The sequence below is a fragment of the Strigops habroptila genome, chromosome 9 (genome assembly GCF_004027225.2).
Source record: "Strigops habroptila isolate Jane chromosome 9, bStrHab1.2.pri, whole genome shotgun sequence".
Taxonomy (NCBI): domain Eukaryota; kingdom Metazoa; phylum Chordata; class Aves; order Psittaciformes; family Psittacidae; genus Strigops; species Strigops habroptila.
The window spans coordinates 21,273,683-21,300,271 of NC_044285.2; the positions used below are offsets into that span (position 1 = coordinate 21,273,683).

The window sequence follows — 26,589 nt, forward strand, 5'->3', positions numbered from 1 at the left end:
TGAATGTTGGATGTGGGAGCTTGAGAAGCAAAAACCATTTTAGTGCAGAGCAGGAATGGTTTCCAATTACCTCTTTTCTTCTGTCTTTCAGGCTGTGACTGTGAGGAACTCTATGGCTAAATCATTGTACAGTGCCCTGTTCGACTGGATAGTGTTCAGAATTAACCACGCGCTCCTCAACTCAAAGGACATGGAGGAAAGCACCAAGGTAACGTCTCACCAGGTCTTCTGGCTACACTTTGTGCTTTTAAAATAGGTAACTATGGGATAAAACATTACCCAAGCTCCTACCAGCAAATCGCTTCACATGAAGTTCGTTTTTCCCCAGTTAATCATTTAGACTGAGTACATCATTGTTTTAAGTGGCGTTTGCTGAGCTGGGAAGGGTGAAGCACCTCAAATAATATATCCTCAAAGCAGCTGAGGAAGAGGTTTTGTTGTAGCCACAAAAGCCTGTTCCCCCACCCCTTCCAGGAGCAATGCCAAATCATTTTCCTCCTTGTGGGCAAAACTGTAGGGCTGTATATAACTGAGGGGAAAAAAGGGAAATCTGGCTGATGAGAGGTGTTTTTGATGGAGTTGTTCCATAAAAATCATTAGAGAAGGTGTCAGCAAGCACTGAGATAGCACATCTATAATGAGCAGAAAACTGAGATTAGGGGGAATAAAAGGTCATGATGGCAAGAGCAAGTCAGTCACGGCGCCAAACCACTTTCCCAAAGGATTGATGGAAGGGGTGACATGATATTTCATGTCATAGCAGGGGCTTGATGCTATGATCATCCCCTCCAAAACCTCATGTATTCATCCATGGTTGTCACATTGGACTGATGCTGACCCCAAAACACACGGGTGTATGGATGCATCCGTGCAGCATGTGCTTGCAGCTCTCCAGCTCCCCTTGGCTTGCAAATTTTGGGCATGGGCCAGCAGCATGTGTTGTTTTTTGCAGGGGGGGGTTGTGCATCCAAGCTGAAGCCACAGCTGCCAAAAGGAGGACTCTGTTGCTAAGCACTAACATTACGTTTGAATTATGCTGTAGGAGGCTTGTAGGCTAGCTGGTTCTTTATTTAACTCCATAGAAATGCTTGTGGAGGGTAATTATAGACTGGAAATAAATACACACATAGAAAATCTGGTAATATGCTTTTCTGAGGAAAGAGGTTGTTCAAGTGAGTAACATCCAGCGTGTCTTCTGGCTGCACAGGCTTCCTCTCCCTCTGTTTAATGTTTTCCCAAAAATGCTGTGTTCTTTCCTGATTTTTTGTTTCCAAGTCATCCAAAGTTTTGTCTGGGCTGTCAGGAAAAGAGCCCACAGCCCTGTTTGTGTGTTTGGTGAAGCAGAAAAGATGGATTTGTTTTGACCAGGAAATGCATCTCAAATACTGATTAATTCTTTTTAATGATCCAATGACTTTTAAAAAGTGTCCTCTGTTCCGTAGTATTTAAATACAAGCTGAGACTAGAACAGTAATGCTTAGTCAGCATGTCTGTAATAGCAGGGCACAACGCTTGGTGTTTATGGGCCATTACACTTTGGTTCCCAACCTCAAATCTCAGCAGGTAAGAGCCAGAACAACCCAAATTTGTGCTGTTTTCCAGCATTGCCACTGCATATTAATCCTCTTCTTCCTCCTGCCAAGACTCCTGTGCAGCGTAACCACGTTCCCCTTCCCCGTCTTCATATATCATCTCATGAATTCCTAATTCCCAATTTTCTGACCCATGGGGGTGCTGATTGATAGCTGATGAACACAAGCCAGCCTGTGCCCAGGCAGCCAAGAAGCCACCAAGCCAAGAAGCCACCAAGAAGCCATCCTGGTCTGTACCAGCACCAGTGTGGCAGCAGGGCCAGGGCAGTGATTTTCCCCCTGCACTGGGCACTGGTGAGGCTGCACCTCGAATCCTGTGTTAGTTCTGGTCCCTCACTGCAAGAGAGACATTGAGGTGCTGGAGCGGGGCCAGAGAAGGGCACCGGAGCTGGTGCAGGGCCTGGAGCACAAGTGTGATGAGGAACGGCTGAGGGACCTGAGGGGGTTTAGTCTGGAGAAGAGAAGGCTCAGGGGGGACCTTATCGCTCTCTACAACTGCCTGACAGGAGGATGGAGCCAGGAGGGGGGTGGTCTCTGCTCCCAGGGAACAAGGGATGGGACAAGAGGAAATGGCCTCAAGCTGCACCAGGGGAGGTTTAGATGGAGCTGAGGAACAATTCCTTCCCCAAAGGGTGCTCAGGCATTGGAACAGGCTGCCCAGGGCAGTGCTGGAGTCACTGTCACTGCAAGTGTTCACACCCCGCGTAGCTGAGGCCCTCAGTGCCATGGGTTAGTGGTGGCCATGGCAGTGCTGGGGAATGGTTGGAATTGATGATCCTAAAGGTCTTTTCCAACCTGGTTGATTCTGTGAGTGTATGATTTTTTTTTGCCCAAGATCACTTGGTGCAGCAATAAGATCCAGGTCAGGCAGCAGGCACTGAGAGTGGTGTTGCCCTTGCACAAGAGCAGATCCACCAAAGCTGGCAAACCCCCAGGACCTGGAGCTGCAGGAATGTGCAAGCTCAGACCAGTGGCAAGATCCATCGAGGCAGTCCTGGGCTGTCCATGGGCCAGGTTTTCTGGAACAGGGCAGTAGTGCACAGAATACCAGGAAATCTGTACTTCTAGAGACAGGAGAATAATTAGGTTTGTCTTCAGAGACTTCCATGAACATGGATTTTTCACAAGTCCCAGAAATCATGGGAATACGTGAATCTTGCCTGTTGTATGGGTAGAGAGGTTAAAGGAGAGCATTTAGGTGCATTGCACAGAGCTGCAGAGAGCAGCTTTGTTAAACATTCGCTAGTCAATTTGCTCTCAAGTTATTGAACAATGTCGCCTCCCTGCCCCAATTTTTTAAGCCCCCGAGTTGAGTCCTCACAGCACAGAGGGAGGAGAAGCGCCTGCCTGGACCTGGCAGAGCTGGGAATAGCTGCTGCTTTGCCCTCAGGGAATAATGTCACTGCCAACAAGCAGCTGAGGTCATCCCGGGCTCTGTGGCTGCTGCTGGGGCACCAGCCCACAACTGCTGCCCTTCTCTGCCCTGGAGGGACCAAGCTGATGATTAATCTGGAGTTTCCTACCACTTCACAGTCCTTGAAATTCTTTTCAGCTCCTGCTTGCAGGACCCCATATGAGGATATAGATGGTTCTTAACCTCTTATATGTGATCTTGAGTTTGGGCAACACCAGCAAGTAACTGGAAGGTGGACTAGGAGAGGGGGCATCTCTGGACCTTTGTAATAGGTCCTTGCTGTAAGGCAAGATCTCAGCACTTGAATGACATCTACTTGCTGGCATCTGCCAGCTCCCTCCACAAAAATCTCCTAAACACACCGAATCTCTGATTTATAATAGAGAAATACAGTCTTGCACCTCGCTATGAAAGGTTCCTGACTCCTGAGTTTGCAGCAGGTGAGCAAAATGCGACTCAGCCTGCAGCAAATGTCCTGGCTTAATCACAGCCCATGCTTGCCACCATGATTCCTCTGACTTTTAAGATAGATTTTGAAATAATCCTGTAGGTTGTGAAGGTTCAGAAGGTGGTTAAATGATGGATTTTTGGCAGACGGCTTTCTTACATGACAATCATGTTATGCAGAAGTAAAATAAGACCCCAAACAATCTGAATTCAGAGTGTGTATGGGAGGAGAACTGCATCTGAAGTTGATGAGAAAAATTAATATCATATCGTAGAATCATAAAATGGTTTGTGTTGAAGGGACCTTAAAGCTCATCCAGTCCCAACTGCCTGCCACGGGCAGGGACTCCTTCCACTAGACCAGGTTGCTCCAAACCTGGCTTTGAGTGGTCAAGGGTTATGACGTGAAGGCTAGAGGTTGCAGGAGATGACAAATACTTCTAGATGCACGTGAGGCACACATGTGAAATTGGGGTTTGAGAGCTCTGTGTGCTTGGAAACACGTGCAGCCACCTTTGCTCCGGCAAAGTCCTGTTGCTGGGGCAAAGCAGTATTGCTCCGGACACACGGGACAACCACGTTGACCAAACTCATGCTCAACCAAACTGATGGTGGATTCGTCAGCACAGACTGATTTGATGAGGAGGTTGTTTATATCTAGTTAAACCTATTTAATTTCTGGTGGACTGACCGGGTGGTTTGGTGATAGGTGGGAGATGACCTAGATTCTAACAAAGTCCAAATCCTAGGAGAACCTGGGACAATGGGAATGGAGACAATTTTCATATCCCAATATGTGTGTTTATTTGATGTCAGCAGCAAGGAGAAGATAAAAGATGAAGCTGGGTAAAAAATATAAACACCCAGCCATCGTTCTTCCACTGCTTTTCAAGCAAGTGTTTGGAAGATGTAAATCAGACCTTTGATATCCAAATTTAGTTAAATGTTCAACGAATTATTTTGGGAAAACACAGTGGGATTTGGCTTATCTTGGTTGCTGACAGGATTTGTAGCATGTTATTTCTGAACCGAGTTGTGAATAAGCTATTTGATACAGTTCTTTTATTCTCATAGCAGTCCTGCTGTGCATTGCTTTTACTCCGACTCTGTTTCCTTGGTCTTCTCTCTATCACTTTTAGCTTTGGTGTTCTCGTGATCCCCTGCAAACTGAAATTTGATCTTTGTTAATGAGGCTGGAGACTTTTCCTCCTCTTGAGAACTAGATTACTAAACCTCAGAGAGTCTCTTATTTAATTCCCCTTCCATAAATTAGGTTAAGAACTGTTAGAAGACCATCTCATTGCTTAAAATGTTGATATAGTGTAGATTGTAGTGGACTAAAAAGGACTTTTTCCAAGGTTTGTTTTAAGCTTTTCCCATTTGGTTCTTGTGGAATGTTTTAATTTCTTCCTAAATAACCATGCTGCTGTTTTCAGATGAGGTGCTGCTTTACGTAGTGATGATGGTAGATGTGAATTCATGGCCATGAAGAAAATTCATCTAAATTAATGGCCATGAAGAAAATTCATGGTTGAATTCATGAAGAATTCATGGCCATGAAGAAAATTCATTTAAATTTAATCAACTAGTTAATTCTTGGCTCTCTGACCCGAAACAGAGGTATTGCTGAACACACAACGGATTTAGTGCACATCTGTTTGTTAGTTTTAGGTCTCAATTTCCAAATCTGTAGCAAATCACTGCTTCTCACTGTATAGAATAGCTCATCATGTACATTGTGATGATGTAAATCGGAATAGTCCTTTCAGATTTAGTAGTGATGAATTTTGGGTTGGGGTTTTTTGGTGTTTTGCGGGGGGGGGATTTACAGTGTTGGTTTTAGAATATTGTAAAAAATTATTTTAAAAAATTTAAAAAGATGAAAACTACAAAAATAACATTTAAAAAATGGTTTACCCCAGAATTTGAAGCAAACCTATTTGTGATTGCCAAGATCTACCTCCGTGGTGGAATGACATCAGCAGGATGCATCTGGGGTGGCATAAATCAGCTCCACCAATCGCTATTTACTGGTGGTTTGGGGATTGGGGAGCACGTAGTTTTGAGACCATCATTTGCCAAAGGCTGTTAAAACTCGTGCTCGGTGTTTGAATGTCGCGGCTGTGACATTTTTAGCAGAGCATGAGGTCACTCTTTGTAATCTCAAGCAGAAAGTGCTCACTAACCCAGCGTTCACCCAGGTTTTAAAGATCCTTGTAGACCTACACGTTAAATTACAGGAGGTTTGGTGCAGATTTGCTATTACTTGTGATACAGTCTCTTCTTCAGGCATATCCGTGCTGCATATTTGTTAATTTGAAATGTTACTTTTGATAAAGGAAAAGCATTAGCACATAAACTAGACATGGCTAGTTGTGGTCTAAATGATATTCCATCTTCACGTGATTTCCTTATGGTGCTTGTTCAAAGTGTGAGGTTAAAACTGAAGTATTAGAAGATTTATAAATGTAAAATTCCTTTGATTATTTTCTTTCAGTATTGGGCTGCAAACTTAAACTAGCAAGATCCCAGGCTTTGGTCAGGCAGGTTAACAAAATAATTTCATTACCACATACCTCAATAGAAAGAAGTTTTTTTCGTTTTGCTAGAAGAAATGACTGTACAGGTAGATCTGTGCTGCTTTATGACCCTTTTGCATAGGTGCTATGAGATTTTTTTTGGCCAGAAAGCAGAAAATAGCCATAAATTCTCAATTTCTCACTTCTAACAGTTTTAACAACTTGCATGCATTGACCTCTTTATTTTGGGAGCTCTGTGATGCTGCCTCCCATGACAGAGGGCAAAGACTTGATTCTCTGCAGAGCTCTGCCCTAATTTCTTAAGTGTGAAACTCTGCAGAAACCCAGTAGTTTTGTAGTTCTGTGCATTTTACCTGTTGGAGCTTGTTTGATTTTGAGTGCCAGCAAAAAAATATGAAAAGACAACATTAAAATATTATTTGAATAGAATTCTTTTCTAACTGAAATAGCAGATTTTTTTCTATATAAAACTTTTCTCTTTTGCTTTGTAAATGTATTTTCATGCACACATTAAAATACATTTTGTGGCAGTTTCAACACAGTAAATGAACCACTATTGAAGAAAAGGGGGATGGGTTTTTGTGCTCAGCTATTTCGTATGGAGTTATGTTCAGTGGCAGGGGCTTGACTATTCCACAGACAACTCTAGTAACTCCATAAGGATTCTGGAAGTGTGTTTTATTTTCTAAGTCTTGCTTTTATGTAGTGCAGTGGAGACTTCTATGTAGGGGTAATTTCAGGGAGCTCTTGTGTAGAGAAAAGCTTGCACAGCAGTGGGGATTTGCTTACATATCGTGGATGAGAAAAAGTCACTTTATCCTGTTTCCATCATTGCTTTTTCCATGTATAACACAGATAAAAGATGAACTGCTACTATACAACAAGTTTAAGAAGAATTCTAGTAAAAATAAACCAACAACAAAGAGGAAGTAGAAGATTTCTGCTTGTTAGGGTGTCATTTATGAATATATCTGTGAAAAAAAGGGTTACCATGTTCATTGGGACAAGCAGGAGATGGAAGCTGACCCTTGGGAAGCAGTGAGTGAGAGCAAATCCCTCTGCCACGCTCAGTCCTTGGTCCAGTGGCTTCCCAGTTTCCATCTTCTGGTCAAACAGCTGCTTCTCATGGGTGTTTTGCCAAGTGATGCAAACTTGTAGGAAGCTGGCCAAGGACCTTCAGTAGTCATCCATGTCATGTCATGGGTGGGGGAAAGGAGGTAAAGTCTGTCCGGCCCTGGAGTAGGGAGAAAAGCCTGGGTGACAGATAAAGTAGCCAAAGACCTCTTGGGAAAATGAGTGGGAGTCTTATCGTGCTTCTATGCTTTCTCAATTTTATTTTTACTTGTTCTGATAGCCAAAATCCCGATCATACCAAGCTTCAACTCACAAGCCAGGTGGCTGCTCTGCCACAGCCGCTGGGTCTATTCCAGCTGTAGGTGTTTCCCTGGTCAGGAGTTGAGCACAGAAGCAATATTTTCCTCCCACATTATGTGATCTGTTGAAAACAGACGAACTGCAGCATAAACAGATTTCTGGATAGTCTGGTTTGTATTTCTGGTGGTGCAGTTAGGCTGGAGGTAGAGAAAAGGGAGTGTTTCTGCTTCCTGCTTGAGGTTTGGTTCATCTGACCAGTGCTAATGCTTTTACCTCTCTTAATGTTTTATCTAATTAATTGTAAGGTATGAGCAGGGCCTGTGTATGTGTGAGGTGGCTTTGGTTAGACCCTGGAGCACAGTTCACTAATGAACTGCTGGTAGAGCTCTATGTGCGTGTGTCCTTCAGGCTCTTCACATATAGAAAACCTTAGTGCACCTGCATCTTGATGAGCATTTTGAGGTCATTGTAGGTTAAAGGAGAGACCAAACAGGCTTTAGTTCTTCAGTTTGGAGAAAAGGCTGGGGTGGGATATGGTGGAGGTTTACAAAATCGTCAAAGAGGTGGAAAAAAAGGCAATTTAGAACTGTAACTCACCAAACCCTTGTCATTAGGGTCTGATTTAGTAAAACCACACCTGTATCATGAACTTCTAGAAGGTGGCCTGATAGGCTGGGAAGGATCATAGTGTCAATAGTGTTAATGGGTTCAAAACAAAATTGGATGGGTAACTCTTCACACATATCTTGCCCACAAACTAAAAGGTGCACAGAGGAGCCTCCTCATCTCCCTCATCCCAAAACCATGGGTGCTGGTAGAAAAGGGTGGCAGAATGTGGAAGAGCCGTGCTGACATAGAATCATAGAATCATAGAATAGTTAGGGTTGGAAAGGACCTTCAGATCATCCACTTCTAATCCCTCTGCCATGGGCAGGGACACCTTCCACTAGACCATGTCGCCCAAGGCTCTGTCCGACCTGACCTTAAACACTGCCGGGGATGGAACATTCACCACTTCTCTGGGCACCCTGTGCCAGTGCCACACCACCCTCACTGTAAAGAACTTCTTCCTTATATCTAATCTAAACTTCCCCTGTTTAAGCTCGAAGCCATTACCCCTTGTCCTACCACTACAGCCCCTGATGAAGAGTCCCTCCCCAGCATCCTTGCAGCCCCCTTCAGACACTGGAAGCTGCTCTGAGGTCTCCACGCAGCTTCTCTTCTTCGGGCTGAACAGCCCCAACTTTCTCAGCCTGTCTTCATATTCAGCTGTTGCAGGAGAAGAGTCAGATATCACGCAGATCTGAGCTAGAAGTTAGTTTATTGAGCTCTAATCAGTAAATTTAGGGATGTAAAATATTTAGTAAGTACAGATAGATCGGTGGGCATTACTATTTACTACTCTTGAAGTTAGTATGGGATACAAAGATTGTCACTTAAGCTTACTGTATGTGGTCAAAAAACATGTGGATGAGGCCCTTAGTGTCCTGGTTTAGTGGTGGTCTTGGCAGTCCTGAGGTAAAGGTTGGACTTGACGATCTTAAAGGTCTTTTCCAACCTAGTTAATTCTATGATTCTATGTATCTTAAGTGTCACATGCATGCAAAAAGTGTCACTTACCAACCCATGAATGTCTGGTGTCAGGTCAGGGATCTCTCTGCCTCGAGGGGTAACTTTGAAAGGCATCCCTGCTCAAGGGGAAATCACCACCACCACATGACCAGCTGCTATGGAGAGGAGAACTCAATGGGCCCTGATGGCTGCACATATTTATAGTGTAAAGCGGCCGATTTTTCATCAGATTTTCTGCTGTGTTCATAGAATCACTTAATCTCAGACTGGTTTATATTGGAAGGGACCTTAAAGCCCATCCAGTTCCAACCCCCTGCCATGGGCAGGGACACCTTCCACTAGAGCAGGTTGCTCCAAGCCCCTGTGTCCAACCTGGCCTTGAACACTGCCAGGGATGGGGCAGCCACAGCTTCTCTGGGAAAAGTCTGTGCCAGCACCTCAGCACCCTCATAGAGAAGAACTTCTTCCTTATATCCAACCTTAACTTCCCCTGCTTAGGTTTGAACCCGTCACCCCTTGTCATATTGCTACAGGCCCTGATAAGAGTCCCTCTCCAGCATCCTTGTAGCCCTCTTCAGGTACTGGAGGGCTGCTCTGAGGTCTCCACGTTAATGCATTTTTGGCCACTTATCAGCCCCGTGTCCAACCAAACTGTTCTTTTCAGGGGTTTGGTGCTGAGATCTCCCTGATAGCCTCACACAGTAGGATTAACTTCAGTTCAGGCTACTTGCTGACTGTCTGCCTGGACCAGCGTTCAGCTAGTTCAAATAGGAGGAGTGCATCTGTCACACCGGATGGGATGTCCTGCTGCCATGGTTGGGGATGCTGGGCTGGGAGGAGTGTGGGGCTGGTCTTGTAGAGCATTTCTGGTGTCCTGGTGCCAGAGCCTGGTGCTCTGAGACAGCATCCATGGGAAATGAGGCCTGATTCCCTTCCCTGCACAGAGACCTTCGTTCAAGGCAACTCCCGACTCATTTTCCTTTGTTGCAATGGATTATTTCTCTGCAAACCCTGCTGTGCTCCCAACACACTGTGCTCCCAATACCCATAGGTATTTCTCTGGGAGGCTTGCAGCTGGAGCGTGTTTGCTTAGACACCCTGTATTCACCTTGTAGGCAGGTTTCTGTGGACTGTCTTCATGGTGTAAACCTTTTTTTCCCAATCCTATCCCCATTTTTCCCCTCAAAAGATAAATACTGTCTTAGATCCAATAGAATAACTTGGAACCGGGTTCAGGTTTCTTCAAAGATGGCAATTTATCTATAAATTAAAGAAAACCCCAACTCTTAAATTAGTTTTCTTTTAGGAAAAGGCCATCTGTCCTGATATCTGCAGTTCTATTTTGTGTCTCTGATGTAGGTGAAGTCTTCCAGATGGCATAATACTGGCAATTCCAGTAAAAATTAAAAGTCCGGCTATTTAAGTATATTTAATTCCATCTGTAAGCTTTTGATTATGTACAAATAATCTATTTACTTTCTGTGATTTGTTTCTAATCCTCATTCTTACTTTTCCTGCAGACTCTATCTATTGGAGTACTTGATATTTTTGGGTTTGAAGACTATGAAAACAACAGTTTTGAGCAATTCTGCATTAACTTTGCCAACGAGCGCTTGCAGCACTACTTTAACCAACACATCTTTAAACTTGAACAGGTAGGTCTGGAAATACTCTCTAATGCCAATGAGCATTGCTGTGAGTTTGTGGCACCAATAATAAAGTTCTTAAAGTGTCCCTTTAATTCTGTTATGTTAAGGACTGTGCACTGATGTATTCAACTTTAACTTCTAATTTATCATATGACTTATTGCTACCTGCAAAATAAAATCCAGCCAGAGATCTGCTGATTTTAAATGAACGTTTTGGGATACAAGTATCCTCAAACATCATAAAGACCTTGACTGTTGCCCTTTTGTTTCCTTGATACATGTTCAGAGGGCTCATCCATTTGTGGGGAGAGAGAGGAAATGTCACTCTCATACATGTTCTGCAAGGTCAGACTTGAGATCCTTATGACCTGCAATAGCCATGGCAGATAAGGAAAGGTTGAACTTTAAGCTTTGCTTTAGGTTTGTTAAGACTGGGTGTTGCTTTCCAGCCTCAGACGAATGTGCTGTAAGAGAGAGAAAAGAAAAATACAGGCCTTAATTTAGCAGGTAACATATACACAGGCTGGTATAGTCTATTAATTAGGATGGGAGGAGGATTCTCCAAAAGTAGTTTGTTATCTAAAAACAAATTGGACAAGAAAACTGCTAAACATGTTGTTTCATGGATGCACAACATACAATTGAGCTGTATAATACAGTAAATATGTTATAGACCTTCAAAATGCCTTTTTTTTTCAATGCCAGTCTGCGTGCCCTGCCTTCAGGTGAAATTCTTCTTTGGGTGGGGTCAAGGGAAATGCTCCTTATTAGCAGTTTCAGAAGAGCTACGCTCTGCAGCCTAAGTCCAGCTGAGATCAAGGAATTAATCCAACCCTTCCCAGAAACCCTGGTAGTTTCATTTGGGCCTCCGCAGTGTCATTAAAGATCTGAAAAGTCAGAAAGGGAAGCCTGCTTGAATATGAGGATGGTCAAAAATAAGCAATATAACCCTGAGTGGATCATTGGGGGAATATTTGATCTGGAGTTTGATGCTTCTCTTTTTTGTTGGTGGGAGGTTTTTTGTCAAGAAGGTGGAGCAGAGCTGCTCAAAACCATTTTATTTCAATTTTTTAACTGGTCTTTGTATGCTGCTGCACCCTGCTCTGAGCAGTTAGTAGAAAAACCTGTCAGTATTTCTAGGAACAGGTCTAGTTGACTGTTCTCCACCATAAAAATGCAAACTAAGAAACTATTGCAAAGCCAGTATAGCTTTTTTTTTTCTATAAAGATAACTGACACACTTTCTAGAAGAGACCTGGGAAGGGAGGAACCTTACTGAAAGCAGGATGATACCTCGGTGAGGTGGGATTTCAGGCCACTTGGGTTTCAGCTGGCTTCACAGGAGCAAGCCAAGATGCTGTCATCCATAAGGGAATTCCTGTGCTTGGGCTGGGATTTCTTAGCAGGTCAGTGCTCCTCCCCGAGCCTGGGGTATACACAGAGCTCCTGATTCCAGCAGTCTGTAATTCTCCTTGGACTGGCTTCTAACCAGTGACCTAATTAGTTTCTCCTATAAATCTGTCAAGCACATGAAGTCATTAAAGTCAGGATTTGCTGTATAGATGAGAGGAGCAGTTGTGGAGGCATCCGATTGCAAAGTGCTCATTCCAATTCTTAATGCTGGAGGACGTCATCTGTCTAGGGCTGGAGCACTGCAAGCTCTGCTGGGGGAAAATACTGTTGTCTCTAGTTTGCTTTCTGTAACTATAAATAAGCTGTACAGCTGCATGAGCATTAATTCTTGAGTGAATTATTTATATGGTTTAATCATTTACTTTTCTTCTTCTTGGAGTTACGTGCTGCATGTGGAGGAGTGGATTTGATGGAAAGAAAACTGATGATGCATATTCAGATCTTGGGTCTTCGGAATATCCTTCCTTCCTAGCTGGCCCGAAGATTAATCTGCTTTTTAATGATAGTTGTCAGTCTGCAGATGAAAACTAAGTAGTTGATATTGTGTCTCAAGATGGCAAAATAGTTTTATTACATTGAATTGTGAATTTATCTGAGATATTTGTGGCTTTACAAGGGACTATTTGGTTTCTTGATGGCTGAAAAACAAGTTGGCAATGGGCACATGAAGTGGAGGGATCCTTTTCTGCATCCAGAGGTAGGCTTGTTGTATCTCCAAAGCTTGCAGGAGGCTGAAGACAGATTCTGAGGTATTTGGACACTTCTGCTAAACAAAATGAGAAATTTAAGTATTTGCTAAAAACCGTAATGGAATTTGTGTGCAAGAACACAAAGTGTTCTCATGGCTATGTTGGCGTGTAGCCATGATGTAAGTGTTGCTGTGGCATGCTGATGTTATGGAAACCAGAATACCTACCACAGAGTCATCTTACAGAGGTGTGGGATTATTTGAACCTTTCTTTTCCTTTTCTTCATGGTGAAATCTAATACAATGTGCCTGGTGAATCTCTTTTTAAACCTTCTGTCTAAAGACAATGCTATTCCCAGCGGTTGCAAACAGCTGCCCGAGGCATCCTCAGGAGTCTGGCTTCAGCCTGGTGCCTCCTATAAATAGAGCTGCTGTTGTGCTCTGCACCAAGAGCATGCAAAGGTCTTTACAATAGCAACCTCCTCTCTTTGAGCCACCCATGAGAATAGGGATGTCTCTCTGCCTGCTGTTTGTAGTAAAATAGGAGGAAAAGGCAAAAAATGGTAAATGTGAGAGTTCTGCCTTGGATAAAGACAGTTATTGATGTTTCTTTACCACTTTCTTTTTAAACCAACTATCCTGGATTGCTAAAGAAGATTTAGTGGTGGTTCATGATAACAGATGATGGAATAATAGTACAAGAAAGACAAGCCCTAACCAGGCTGTAAAGCCCAGGCTTATAAATCCTGGCGTATCTGTATAGGTGAGTCTTGGTTTGGGACCGATAATGATCTATTAATCTAGAAAGATTACTGTTGCAGGAGACATATCTTGCAGCCTGCCCCACCACATAGTAAGGGTGGTTTTCTCCTCCCTGTTTGTGGGTGGAGGTTGGATGAGGGGCTGTAGCTGGTGGCTGCAGGTGCTGCCTGATGTGGTGCTTGCTCCTGGGTGGCAGGAGGATAGAGTGCTCTTCACCAGGCTCCACACAGAGTGCAGGCATGTTTAGCTCTTGCAGACAGCATGGTTTCGTCCCTCCTTGGGCTGACAACTTCAGGCAAGACGACTCCATAGCTCTTGGACTCTTAGGTGCTATCAGAGCATCACACTGCAGTAGCGGTTCTCTGTTCCCTGGTGGCTGATCCATCCCCCTGTCCTCGAGTGGCCTCCGCTGCAGAGCAGATAAGCCCAGAGCCGTCCTGGCCTTCAGATATCCTTCAAACAATACCCAGGTGCTTCTGTGAAGATGTAGTTTGGGGATCACCAGTAACATCACACCCATGATATGAGTTTCCTTGAGTTTCCTCGAGTTTCCTCATTTTTCCAGATCTTTGGCAGTTTGAAGGCCAGGAATACAAGGTTTTATTTCTCAATGTATCCCATTCTCCAAACTTTGTTATATTTCACCTCACTGATCTTCCCCCATCTCTGCTCAGGCTTATTCAATGCTCCACTTTTCGGTTACCCTCACTCACCTTTCCCTGTTTCAGCTGATGCTTTGTGAAAGTTGAGAAGTCAGTAAGTCATAAGGGGACTGGAGCACCTCCCATATGAAGACAGGCTGAGAAAATTGGGGCTGTTCAGCCTGGAGAAGAGAAGCCTCGTGGAGACCTCAGAGCAGCTTCCAGTGTCTGAAGGGGGCTACAAGGATGCTGGGGAGGGACTCTTCATCAGGGATTGTAGCGATAGGACAAGGGGTAATGGCTTCAAGCTTAAACAGGGGAAGTTTAGATTAGATATAAGGAAGAAGTTCTTTACAGTGAGGGTGCTGAGGTGCTGGCACAGGGTGCCCAGAGAAGTGGTGAATGTTCCATCCCCGGCAGTGCTTAAGGCCAGGTCAGACAGAGCCTTGGGCGACATGGTCTAGTGGAAGATGTCCTTGCCCGTGGCAGGGGGGTTGGAAGTGGATGCTCTTAAGGTCCTTTCCAACCAAAACCATTTTGTGATTCTATGATTCATCCTGTAGCTTTCCATCCCACAGGCATTGCTCTTTAAGTTCTTTTCTACCCCATTTTCTACCTATTCTTTACCTGTCAAACCTCAATTTCGAGGACATTCTTTTGTTTAAAAAAATAATGAATAACTGGGTTTGAGGCTGAAAAAAATATTTGGTGATCAACTGGCTTGAGGTCAGGTGTTGAGCAGAGGTCTGTGTCCTGGTGGGGTCCCTGGTGAGTTGATGTCCCAGCCAGCAAAGCTCAGCCTGCTCAGATAGAGAAACTTAATTCCATGAAGATAACTCATCTGTATGAAATGGTTGTTCAGCATCGAAAGCTCAGTAAATATTTAGGGAGATCTATAGGTTTTACTGGTCCTGTGTAGTAGGTGGAGAAATCTGAGGGTCCAGACTAAATCATGAACATTAAAACAATCTGTTCATCACTGTGGGAGTGGATTGATTAAAAAAAAAGCATTGATTTGTCATAGAAAATGGTGATAGGTTATTTATTTAGTCTGGGAAATGACTATGATGCCTTTGATGCTTTCAAGCATCTTGGAGGGTTTCTCAGGCCATGCTGCTCTGTCCCCAGCAGCTTCTCATGGCTTTTAGAGAAAATAAAATATGAACATTTATAAGACATACATTCAAAATAAATTGAGAAAAAGGGTCTTTCTCCTATTTCCCTTCCTTTCATAAGGGTGGGTTTGTATGTCGTCACTCTGGTTAGGCATGAATGCCTCTTTATTGCTTCTTTATTGCCAACCATCAGAAGTCAACCATTGAGGACTGGGAGGCTCAGATTCCTGGTTTTGTTGGAGATGAGCAGATGCCCTATGAAAAGTGCTGCTATCAGCTGTGTACCATAAGACACACTGGAGAAAAAATAAGATGCACAAGTTGTTGAGTTATTATTTGGCAATACACCATCATATGTAACTCACATTTGGGGGGGGGGGGAAGGATGCTTAGAGTTGTTTAAGAATTATCTTTAGGATAGGAAGATTTCAAACTACAGGATTGAAATGAAACATGACTCTTGTCATCATCAGTCCCCCAAAGCATTGGCTTGGGTCCTTCCCCTTCTGGGCTGGGTCCAGGGGGGCTTCATTTACCACCCCCTTGTTTGTGGATTTCTCTAGATGATGAACAGTCACAATATATAACATCTATATAACATAGAATGATAGAATCCCAGACTGGTTTGGGTTGGAAGAAGATCAGTAGGAAACCTCGAAACCCCTCTAAAATACTTCAACACCTCCAAAAAGAAGTCACATTGGGGCAGAACTGGATCGTCCATTCTGACCATGGCTCTTTTCCTAGTCCCTTTATTTCTTTTCCTCTCTTAATTTCAATAGCAAGAAATGAATCTGCCAGCAGATCACACAGCATCTTTAGGCTCTCGCTTCGCCTGGCTGTTGTAAGAGCAGGTTGGGAAGAAGGATGCTTCCACAAAGGGACCATGGCAACATGTGTTTTGCCAGCTGAACCATGCAAAACAAATTGCCCCATTTTGAGAGCAAGATGTAATTCATGACAAACCCACCATTGCCACTGAAGCATAGGGAGCTATTTGAGCTTGGAGATGGATGGAGCATGTGCAGCCACATACAAGAAACACTGGGCTGAACCTACTATTTCAAAACACTTTCTCTGATCATGGACAGTCCAAATTACAGTAAATTAAAATCTCAGGCTTCATACATACAGGGGATGGGAGGATCGTAGAATCCCAGGTTGGAAGGGGCCTCAGGGATCATCTGGTCCAACCTTTCTAGGCAAAGCATGACCTAGACTAGATGTCCCAGCTGAATCTTAAGTGTCCAATGTTGTGGGGTCCACCACTTCCCTGGGAAGATTCAGCCTCAAAACAAAAGCAAATTCACTTGCCAATTGCTGAGGAACTGCTGAAAGAGTCACCTCAAAGGAGACCATCTCAAGGAGCACCTCTGCTTCAAAGCCTTCTGCCAACCCTCTGTAAGTGGTTTGCAACTTAAAATGGGCAGCAGAAGAAATGCAAGGGAAGGTTGTTTATCAGAACCCTTGCAGTGCCAGACATTATGGTTTAAATAGAGCAGCTTATAAACCTGTTTATAGATCGTGTATTTAAGGAGCCTGTGGATATATATTTATATACGCTGTGCCTGTGGGCAAAAGATGAAAACAATATATATTACCTTTATATTTTTATGTATATGGCTGCGTGTATAAATTTCTTTTCTGCTTAAATTGAGAACAGACATAAAAATCCTTATTCATAAATGAAAGTGTTGCCACCCCCTTCTTGGAGGGATGTCGGGAACTTGAGGCATCCGCGTCGTCTGCAGAGCAGAAGCGCCAGCACCAAACCAGACGTTGGGCTCGTTCATTCAGGAACTCTCTAATAATAAGGTTTTTCCATTTTAAGGATTTATCATTCCAAACACACTTTAATTCTCAAATTATACTGGTATTATTCTGCTGGGACTGGCTCAGGATGCCTGCATTTGCTGAGCAAGCAAGTAATCCTCCATGGGATGGATTAAGTCCTGGATGCTGGGCAGATCTCTCCTGGGTGGAGATTTCCCCATGCCTTGCTGCCATTTCCAGCCTTGGAAAAGCTTTCCCAAGCTCCCCAAGATGGATTTTAGGATACATACATACTTATACAGACATATCCAGAAAAGAGGTTTTATAAGGTTTAGCTCCTTTAGTTGATTATAAAAAAATGACCTATTTTAATGTAACTTTTGAAACATTAAATATTATGTTCTTTCGTGGATGGTTTTCAATATAGTTTGCAGAATACAGCTTTGGGTTAGAGCTTTTTGAGGCATTATTCATATTTCCTTGTCCTGATGCATTGCAAGGTTGATGGTACCTTGTTACTGGGTAAGCAATGAAGAGAGAAACAATTCATATGCTTGGCTTTAGTGGCTTTAAGCTTGTATTTGCAAAGGTTTATATTTTTGTGGCTGTCAAATTGACTTGTAATAATTTTTAAGTATATTTGGAGGTTACTTGAAGCTGGGCAAGTCAGTTTGGGATGGAGAGATGTGAAAGGAAGTTTAATTCCTAGTTTCTCACTTTGCAAACGCTGCCAGAAGATGAAGCAGACAGTGTTAGAGTCAAGAAGTGTGGAATTTCACACCCTTCTGTTTAGTCGTGAGGTTTTAGGCAAAATATATACATTTAGACATCCAAAAATATCTGCCTGTTGATCACATTGGAGCATATGGCTCTGGATTACGTGAGTTTGTGTGATAGGATCACAATGGTAAGCATTCCCATGTGGAGGTACACTGGAAAAAGGGATATTTCAGTTGATTTCCCACTTTATTTGGGGACTTTTAATTGTGTAAAGAAGGTTTCTCCTATGCTTTGATAGTGAAAGCCTCAGGCAGATAATCTCCTGGGGCTTATCTAGCGCCGTCTGGGAGGAGGTGAATGAGCTGATAGGGTTTTCCTCTGCTCTTGCAATTTATTTGAGCATTCCTGAAGCAGGCATTACCATGCTTTTGGGATGAAATGCCATATTCCCCTTGCACATTGTTCCATGCAAATAAGCAACCATTTTGTTTTACATTTTCTGCTTAATATGCTTTAATTTCCTAATTGGACTTTATAAAAGCTGAAACAACACTACATACTACATTTCACCCCTCTCTTTACCATCAGCTTTCATCATCTCCAGGAACGAGGTGAGAGCATCATCCGTGTCTTTGGGTTTTAAATGTTATTTTCTGGGGCTGCTTCTCAATTGTCAGGGCAATATCCCTCCATAACCCTACATCTGCCTCCTGGGCACTGAAATGCTGATATTGGTGTGGCTCTTGGCTTTCAGGCTGTGTGAATGAATTCCCAACGCTAACTCTTGAAATCATGGCACATTTTTTATTTTTGGTATTATATCACAGGGCAACAAATCTCATCTATCATAGAAAAACTCACATCCTTTATACTCAGGCCTGATACCTTCACTGCTTTTCAATCTGCATTGACTAATCCCTCAGTTTTGTGCTTTGAGGCACTTGGGCTTTAAGACTTACTATGGTTTTTATTTTGTATTTTGATCACGTCTCTCCTTTTTCATTTCTTCTCTGGGTTTCCATGCTCCTCTTTTCTTATATTTTTCTAGCCCCTGATCTCTTCTTCCAACACCTCTTCACTTTACCATATGATCTGGGGGAGCAACAGCCCCCAGAGAGCACAATAGTCTAGATAAGTGTGAGCTTAAAAATCATATTTAATGCTTTCTCCTCTAATCATGTTTTTTAGCATTTGATTTAACTTACTGTTGGCCATGGCTGGATATGGAGGAATTCACAATAGAGCATGTGTGGATGTGCAGAGATGTTTTACAGCACCTCCCAGTTGCTGTTGGGCTCGGAGGTATTTTCTCCCACTCAAGATATATAAACCTTTAATTCTGCTGTGGATTAGAGGGTGTTTCTGTTTGGTGTAGCACGAAATCAAGCCCTGTTAACAGAACTGATCCAATGGTCCTGTAAAGATAATGGGACTTATTTCTTGTACAAGAAACCTGGAGAGAGGCTTTGGACAAGGGCCTGTAGGGACAGAACAAGGGGAATGGCTTTAACCTGCCAGAGGGGAGATTGAGATGAGCTCTGAGGCAGAAGCTCTTCCCTGTGAGGGTGCTGAGGTGCTGGCACAGGGTGCCCAGAGAAGCTGTGGCTGCCCCATCCCTGGCAGTGCTCAAGGCCAGGTTGGACACAGGGGCTTGGAGCAACCTGCTCTAGTGGAAGGTGTCCCTGCCCATGGCAGGGGGTTGGAGCTGGATGAGCTTTAAGGTTCCTTCAGCCCAAACCAGGCTGGAGTTCTTTACACATGCAGCTACAAAATTACAGATGTTTTCTTCTCCTAGAAGCAGTGTTTCCATCAAGCCTTGTGTCCCAGTTGGGAAGGTTTTCCTGATCCTCAGTAAATGTATTTTAATCTTAAATTCATTTTTCTGTGGAACATAAGCAGTGTCTGTTCTCTGGGGTCGGTTGTAGGCAGGCAGGGTTTCTCTTTAGCAGTGCTTAGCTATCTCATTCCTAGAGTTCCTTTCATTTCATAAAAATGTTGGCTATTCTGCCACATTCTGTTAATTTGGTAGCCCAAGTTTTACATGCTGGTATGTCTCAGATAATGCTGTGTGATATTCAATAAAGACTTATGCTAATATTCTGAGGATACATGTCTTAAAGTCTAGATCTGCTTTTTGTATCTTCTTTTTTTTGATGTTTGAACATCACAAATTACGTTTTATTCAGATCATCCTGAGCATTTTAAGCTCTAAAAAGCATCCCTTTTGAACAAGAAAAACTCAAACTAATACTGGCTTTTCTTATGAGCTACCTCCCTGCTTAGCCACATCTTTCTAAATATTGAGTGCAGTAATACAGTACATGTATAGAATCATAGAATCAAGCAGGTTGAAAAAGCTCTTTAAGCTCATCAAGTCCAACCGTGCCCAGCACTGCCAAGGCCACCACTAACCCATGGCACTGAGGCCTCGGCTACGCGGGGTGTGAACACTTGCAGTGATGGTGACTCCAGCACTGCCCTGGGCAGCCTGTTCCAATGCCTGAGCACCCTCGGGGGAAGGAATTGTTCCTCATCTCCACCTAAACCTCCCATGGCACACCTTGAGGCCGTTTTCCTTTTGTCCTGTCACTTGTTCCTTGGGAGCAGAGACCAGCCCCCTCCTGGCTCCATCCTCCTGTCAGGCAGTTGTAGAGAGCGATAAGGTCCCCCCTGAGCATTCTCTTCTCCAGACTAAACCCCCCCAGGTCCCTCAGCCGTTCCTCATCACACTTGTGCTCCAGGCCCTGCACCAGCTCCGTTGCCCTTCTCTGGCCCCGCTCCAACACCTCAATGTCTCTCTTGTAGTGAGGGGCCCAGAGCTGATTTGAGGTACAGCCTCACTAGTAGATGCGTATATATACACATATATGGGGTGTTTTTCTCCTACAGAGAGGTGAGGTGAAGTTACTCACTCTCTTCTCTGCTGGACTTCAGCTGAGTCAGAGAGGCCAAATCCACACGACACAGCTTTGCTGACCTGGCTGCTGCAGTGAGTGTGTTTCTGAAGCAGCCACAACAGCACAACCCTGCTCTGATTCGGGTTATGGCCTTTGAGGAGTGATTATACTCATGCTGGTGGAAAAGCCCCGTCGGTGATGTGCAGGGCCAATGTTGACATGCTGCCAATGTCATCATGGCCAGGGCAGCAGAATTGTTTCTAAATGCACAATTGGGAAGCATTAATCTACTCGTGGTGGCTCTACAGGTCACCTGGAGAGCAATCAGTAGCATCTCACCCAATAATTAAAGGAAGATACGAAGCTGCTGCACTCTAAAAAGGCCTGAATATCTTTTTTTGGGGGTCTTTGCTCAATTCCTTCTGCCAAGTTTGGGAGCTCAGTGCTCTCCTCTGCAGTGAACTTGCATCGCTCCACTTTCCAGCAGAGCAGGTTTCAGCTATCCAGGAATGGGAGGAGTAAATCCATACATTTTTGTTGGGAGTAAGGATGTCAAAAATAGAACTCTCTGGACTTTACTGCACTAGAAACTTTTGCAGATAGTGGTAATGTCAGTGGTTTGGTTCTTGATGTAAAGATGGTCTTTTAGGAATAGGACATTTGAATTTTCCCCTAAACATAATTTAGTTTTACATTAAGGTATAAATTTAAGCTGATTTTTAATTAACCTCCAGTTTGAGGCTTTTTTTGTTTGTTTGAATGGTCTGGAAGTATTTTGTATTGTCTTCATCTTGACCGTCTGTTTCTTAAATGAAAACCTGATGTTGTTTGGATCTAATTCCTTAATATCCAAGTGCTCTGCAAGGAGCCTTGATCCATGAAGGATGGCAGAGACTTGATCGTTGTGCTCAGAAGTGAAGGAATATTTTGAAAGTAGCTTTTAAGGATGTCTCCTAAATTCTGCAGAAAGACAGTCATTGGAAGATGAATATAGAAATCATATACAAATCATATAGAAGATTAATAACTGAAACTTGAGGTTTTTAACATATACATGTGGACAGCAATGATTTTACTCCAAAGCTTCTTGCACGGTGTTCCGCAGACCAGCAAACACCTAAGGAATTCTATCCCTTGATCACAAAGCTGTAGTTATTTCTCCTGGTCTGTGATTCTGAAGGGAAACAAACCAATAATTGGAAAAATGCTAGGAAAAAATAAATAAGGGGAATATTTTTTTTCCATGTAAGCTTTGGAGCAATTGATCTGGAATAGTTCCTGCTGCTGCAATGTGCCTGTCTTGGAATGAGAGCCGGTATCTGAGTTATTGTGGAAAAGGTTACTAGTTGAGGACTTTAATCCCTCTTTGTATTTGGCCAACACAGCAAGAGGTTGCATCGGGGATGGAAGTGAGGGAGCAATGGACAAACAGATGTGGCGAACAACCCCACAGCCTGGGAGTGAGTGTTTCTGACCCATCCTAGGGGAAAACAAGCGTAGAAGGGAAAAGTAGCCAAAAGCCTGCAGCTGGAGAAACCAAGGCCAGGACTTACGTTGATGACTTGGCCTCAGGTCATGCACTGTCTGGAGCAGAGCTGAAAATCATAGAATCATAGAATAGTTTGGGTTGGAAGGGACCCGCAAAGGTCATCTAGTCCAACCCCTCTGCAATGAGCAAGGACATCTTCAACTGAGCCTAAAGAAGTAGAGATCTTGAACTCAGGTCTTGTATGGTCATGTGCTGGAGTACATTTAAAGAAAACCCCAGCAGCTGGCATTGCTGTTTAGTTCTTTTCCTCTGATCTGAGGAGGAGTAGAAGTTTTTAGTGTGGTCAGAAGAATTTCACAGCAATATTCACCACGCAGCTGCCCAACGTCCCGTGTGGAGCTATGGATGTCTAGAGGGCTTCTAGAGCAGAGTGATGGTATGTGACCAGTTTAGATGTATGCAGATAAAAAATTGGTGAGTTTGGGGGAAAAAGAAGTGTAAAGCCCCCATACAAGTAGTTCAAGAAAGAGTCATGATACTAAATAGGTAAGCCAAGTAGCATGCACCATCACCACTAAAATAAGGTTCTTCGTTACCATCGCAGCAAGTTTATTGCTCTCTGGGTGCTCAAGACCAGACCTGAGCAGGCAAAGCTGGGACTAATGGACCCTGCACCAGCTGAAGCAACTGTCAGGAGCAGATGTTGATAAATGATCCTGACTCCCATTACCACTGCACGCGTCACCAGCTCTCTTCTAAATCACTCAGGAGAAGCTCATGCTTGCTTAGGAAATATGCAGCCTTCTCCAGTTGGCTGATTGCTGGAGAGGAGCTTTTTTCCTGACTTGCACTAGAAATGCAATGAGCCTTAACTATATGAATTGGAAATGCCTATAGTTCAGCAGGGGATTGTGAATTATTCCACATCCCTGCTGGGTCCTGGTTGCCCGGCAGGAACCAAAGAAAAAAAGTAAAAAATATAAAAATAAAAAATAAAATTCATCATGGGGAGTTAGTTATTCCTTATTTTCAGGATTTTTTTTTCCAATGGGATGTTTTATGTTTTGAACCTCAAGGGCTTTAGGGCCATTAAAAACTCCTATGCCTACAGAGAATACATACCATTAGTGTAAAGGTACATGACGTCTCAAATACTGAATTAAGGACCTTGGAGGATTTTAGCCAAAATTTCCTTTTGAGATGTCTCAAAGCACTTCAGGGTCTTTAATTCCCAAAATAATGTATGTGGAGTTCATGTTAATTTTGGATGAGAATTGGAAGAATATATTCTTTTAAAAGCTCTTTGCTCATATTAAAAGTAAAAGCAGAAGCAGCAATGAAGATGAATAGGATTATTATAAAGGTGCATCATATTAGTGCAGTTCTCAGGATATTTTAATTTTTTTCTTCACTTCTGCATCAAAATGTCTTACAATAGAGAAGTAAAAACGCAACTTGGAGCGGTAGGACTTTTGCCAGTACATGGAGTAAGGTGCATTTCCAATGTTGCTGTTTGTAGAGTGAGTCACAAGTCTTAAAAGCATATGATTAAAAATATGATTTTTAAACTCTACTTTCTTCCAGATGCCTCACAATAATCCCTGCAGGCAACTTCTCAAAGTAATCCAGTTGCAAATCTATCTCAGAGGAGATGACCTTTATAAAAGAGCAAGGCTTGGAGTTATTTTGATGGGACCTTAAAGCCCATCCAGTTCCAACCCCCTGCCACGGGCAGGGACACCTTCCACTCGAGCAGGTTGTTCCAAGCCCCTGTGTCCAACCTGGCCTTGAACACTGCCAGGGATGGGGCAGCCACAGCTTCTCTGGGCACCCTGTGCCAGCGCCTCAGCACCCTCACAGGGAAGAGCTTCTGCCTAAGAGCTCATCTCAATCTCCCCTCTGGCAGATTAAATGGTTAAAGCCATTCCCCCTTGTCCTGTCCCTACAGGCCCTTGTCCAAAGCCCCTGCCAAACCCCAAAGGTTTCCTGTAGCCCATTTAGGCACTGGAGCTGCTCTAAGGTCTCCCCTTGAGGAGCCTTCTCTTCTCCAGCCCTCACAGCAGCTCCGGGGCCTCCTCTGGCCTCGCTCCAGCAGCTCCCCGTCCCTCTTGTGCTGTTGCCCCAGAGCTGGATCAGGACTGCAGGGGGGGTCTCCCCAGAGCTCAGCAGAGGGGAGAATCCCCTCCCTGAGCTGCTGCTCATGCTCTGGGGGTGCAGCCCAGGATAATAAAAATAAAATAAACAGTTTCTTTTTCCTCAGCATGAATTTGGGGCAGATCCTCACTTTTACTGTAGAAGGTCTGCTCTGCTGATCTTGGAGCAGTGATTTCTGCTAGCTGCAGATCTCTTCTTAGCCCTTATCACCCCAGCCATTAATGTTGTGAGATACAGAGTTGAGTGCAGTGAAGCAGGAAAGGGAGTTATATTGGTTTTTCTGTGTAATTAAATGATCATGTTCTACGCACCATTTTCTTCTAGGCAATAAATACTCTTACTTGATGCAAACACATTGTATTATGCTTTAAAGCCAGTCTAGAAAAAGGAAAGCGAGAAGCAGTGATGCATGGCATGCCATGCATCCTCAGAAGACAATGTGTGCCATATAGCTAACCTGTATCTGAGCAAGTCTGGTGCACCTGAAATTGTTAAATGCTGTGTTTAGGTTGTTCAAGTTGTTCTTTATAATGTTCTGTTGCATCAAATAAAATATCGGTGGCGTATTAACAGAAGAAATGTTCATTTTGGTAAATGGTGCATCAGTTTCCAGAAAATCCTTTCAATTTCACCATTTTTTATATCTCCCCTTTTTTTTCTTTTTGCTTGCACCCAATATCCTTCTCATATGTGTGGGGGTTTTTTTAGGAGGAATATAGAGCAGAAGGAATTAGCTGGCACAACATCGACTACACAGACAACTCCAGTTGCATCAACCTGATCAGTAAGAAGCCGACAGGCCTGCTCCATCTGCTGGATGAGGAAAGCAAGTGAGTAGGAAACTGTTGGGTTTGCAGATTATTGGGTTCTTTTCACTTAAAAACTGTTTATCCTCAAGTCTTCGCTATTGTGATTCTTCCCAGAAAGATGCTCATAGCTTGCTGGGCTGATTTACCTTTTGTCTCTAGTTTTGTTTCCAAGGTTGTAAAGCAAACAGTGGCAAATCAGCAAACAGAGCAAAGAGCTTTAACAAATAAGAACGAAAATTGTGTTTCAAGAATTTCTTCTTTTAAAAGGAAGGGAAAGGGTCTCCTTTGCTTCTCTCCTCTTTTGTCTCCCTGTCTCTTGTGGTGTAATAACATGAAGATGCTTGAAGTTGAGCTGAGTTAAGGGAGAATCCCAGTGCATGAGTTAAGGCAGGTTGTATGGGTGCTGTCATTGAGATATAAGGTTGATTGATTAATTCAGTTTTAAAAGATAAATCATAGGGAACTGAGGGCATTTATATGTAAGGGCTGTGCTTCCATAGGTCTTCATGGGCATCAGGGATGCAGCTCAGATTTGCATCCTTGGTGATATCCATTCAGCTTGTCTTGGTAGAAGTTAGCAGATCACAGAATCCCAGACTGGTTTGGGTTGAAGGGACCTTAAACCTCATCCAGCTCCAACCTCTTGCCATGGGCAGGGACACCTTCCACTAGAGCAGGTTGCTCCAAGCCCCTGTGTCCAACCTGGCCTTGAACACTGCCAGGGATGGGGCAGCCACAGCTTCTCTGGGCAACCTGTTCCTCCTCTCTTCTATGGCAAGATCAGTCAAGTAACTCTTGACACTGAAGTGAGATTTGTAGGCAAAACAGCTTAATATTTCCTAGATATGTGAATACGCCATAAATACCAGAGCAGGCCAGGCCTCAAAACCAATAAGAGAAACTTGGGGTCTCAGATAAATGCAGCTACCCTCAATAATGTCCATGCAGTGGACATATGATGCAGTATGCCACAATATACACCTATTTGTGCTTTTAGAACTGACTTCAGATCATTACTAAATCAGTTTAGCGTTCTCCAAACACCAGATAAACCTTGTGTTTGTATAACCTCATGACAGCATACAAAATAGTGCTTGCTTCTGTAGACACAGAAATAGAACCTCAGAATCTCTCTCTTTTCTCATTTGTGGTCAGGAAAGAAGTGTAAAAGCTTTTTCATCGGGTTTATGGCTATCTTCTTTTGAATTCTTTCCACTCAGTTTTCCTCAAGCCACAAACCAGACACTGCTGGACAAGTTTAAACGTCAACACGAAGGGAACTCTTACATTGAATTTCCAGCAGTCATGGAGCCAGCCTTCATCATCAGACACTACGCAGGCAAAGTGAAGTATGGAGTGAAGGTCAGTCACCCAGCAGGTGTTTTCATTTAAATCACCTAACTGTGATGGGGAAGCAGAGCCCCACTGGCTCCACAGAACACCTTTGGAGAGGACTTGCCTGGGGAAGAGGCACGAGAGTCAGGAGAGAAGTGTTTGGTAAAAAGCTTGGCTGAAATGAGAAGGTGGTGGGGATTGTATC

General features: G+C 43.5%; 1 protein-coding gene across 12 annotated transcripts in view; it reads left to right on the plus strand.

The window, feature by feature from the left end:
* The window catches only part of MYO9A (myosin IXA), a 189,824-nt gene that overhangs the window by 109,388 nt on the left and 53,847 nt on the right, over positions 1-26,589 (plus strand). For all 12 annotated transcript variants that reach the window (XM_030496909.1, XM_030496904.1, XM_030496907.1 and 9 more), the window contains 4 exons: positions 92-208; positions 10,460-10,594; positions 24,949-25,070; positions 26,270-26,411. In XM_030496909.1, the coding sequence (XP_030352769.1) occupies positions 92-208; positions 10,460-10,594; positions 24,949-25,070; positions 26,270-26,411 (516 nt within the window). The remainder of the gene's footprint in view (positions 1-91; positions 209-10,459; positions 10,595-24,948; positions 25,071-26,269; positions 26,412-26,589) is intronic.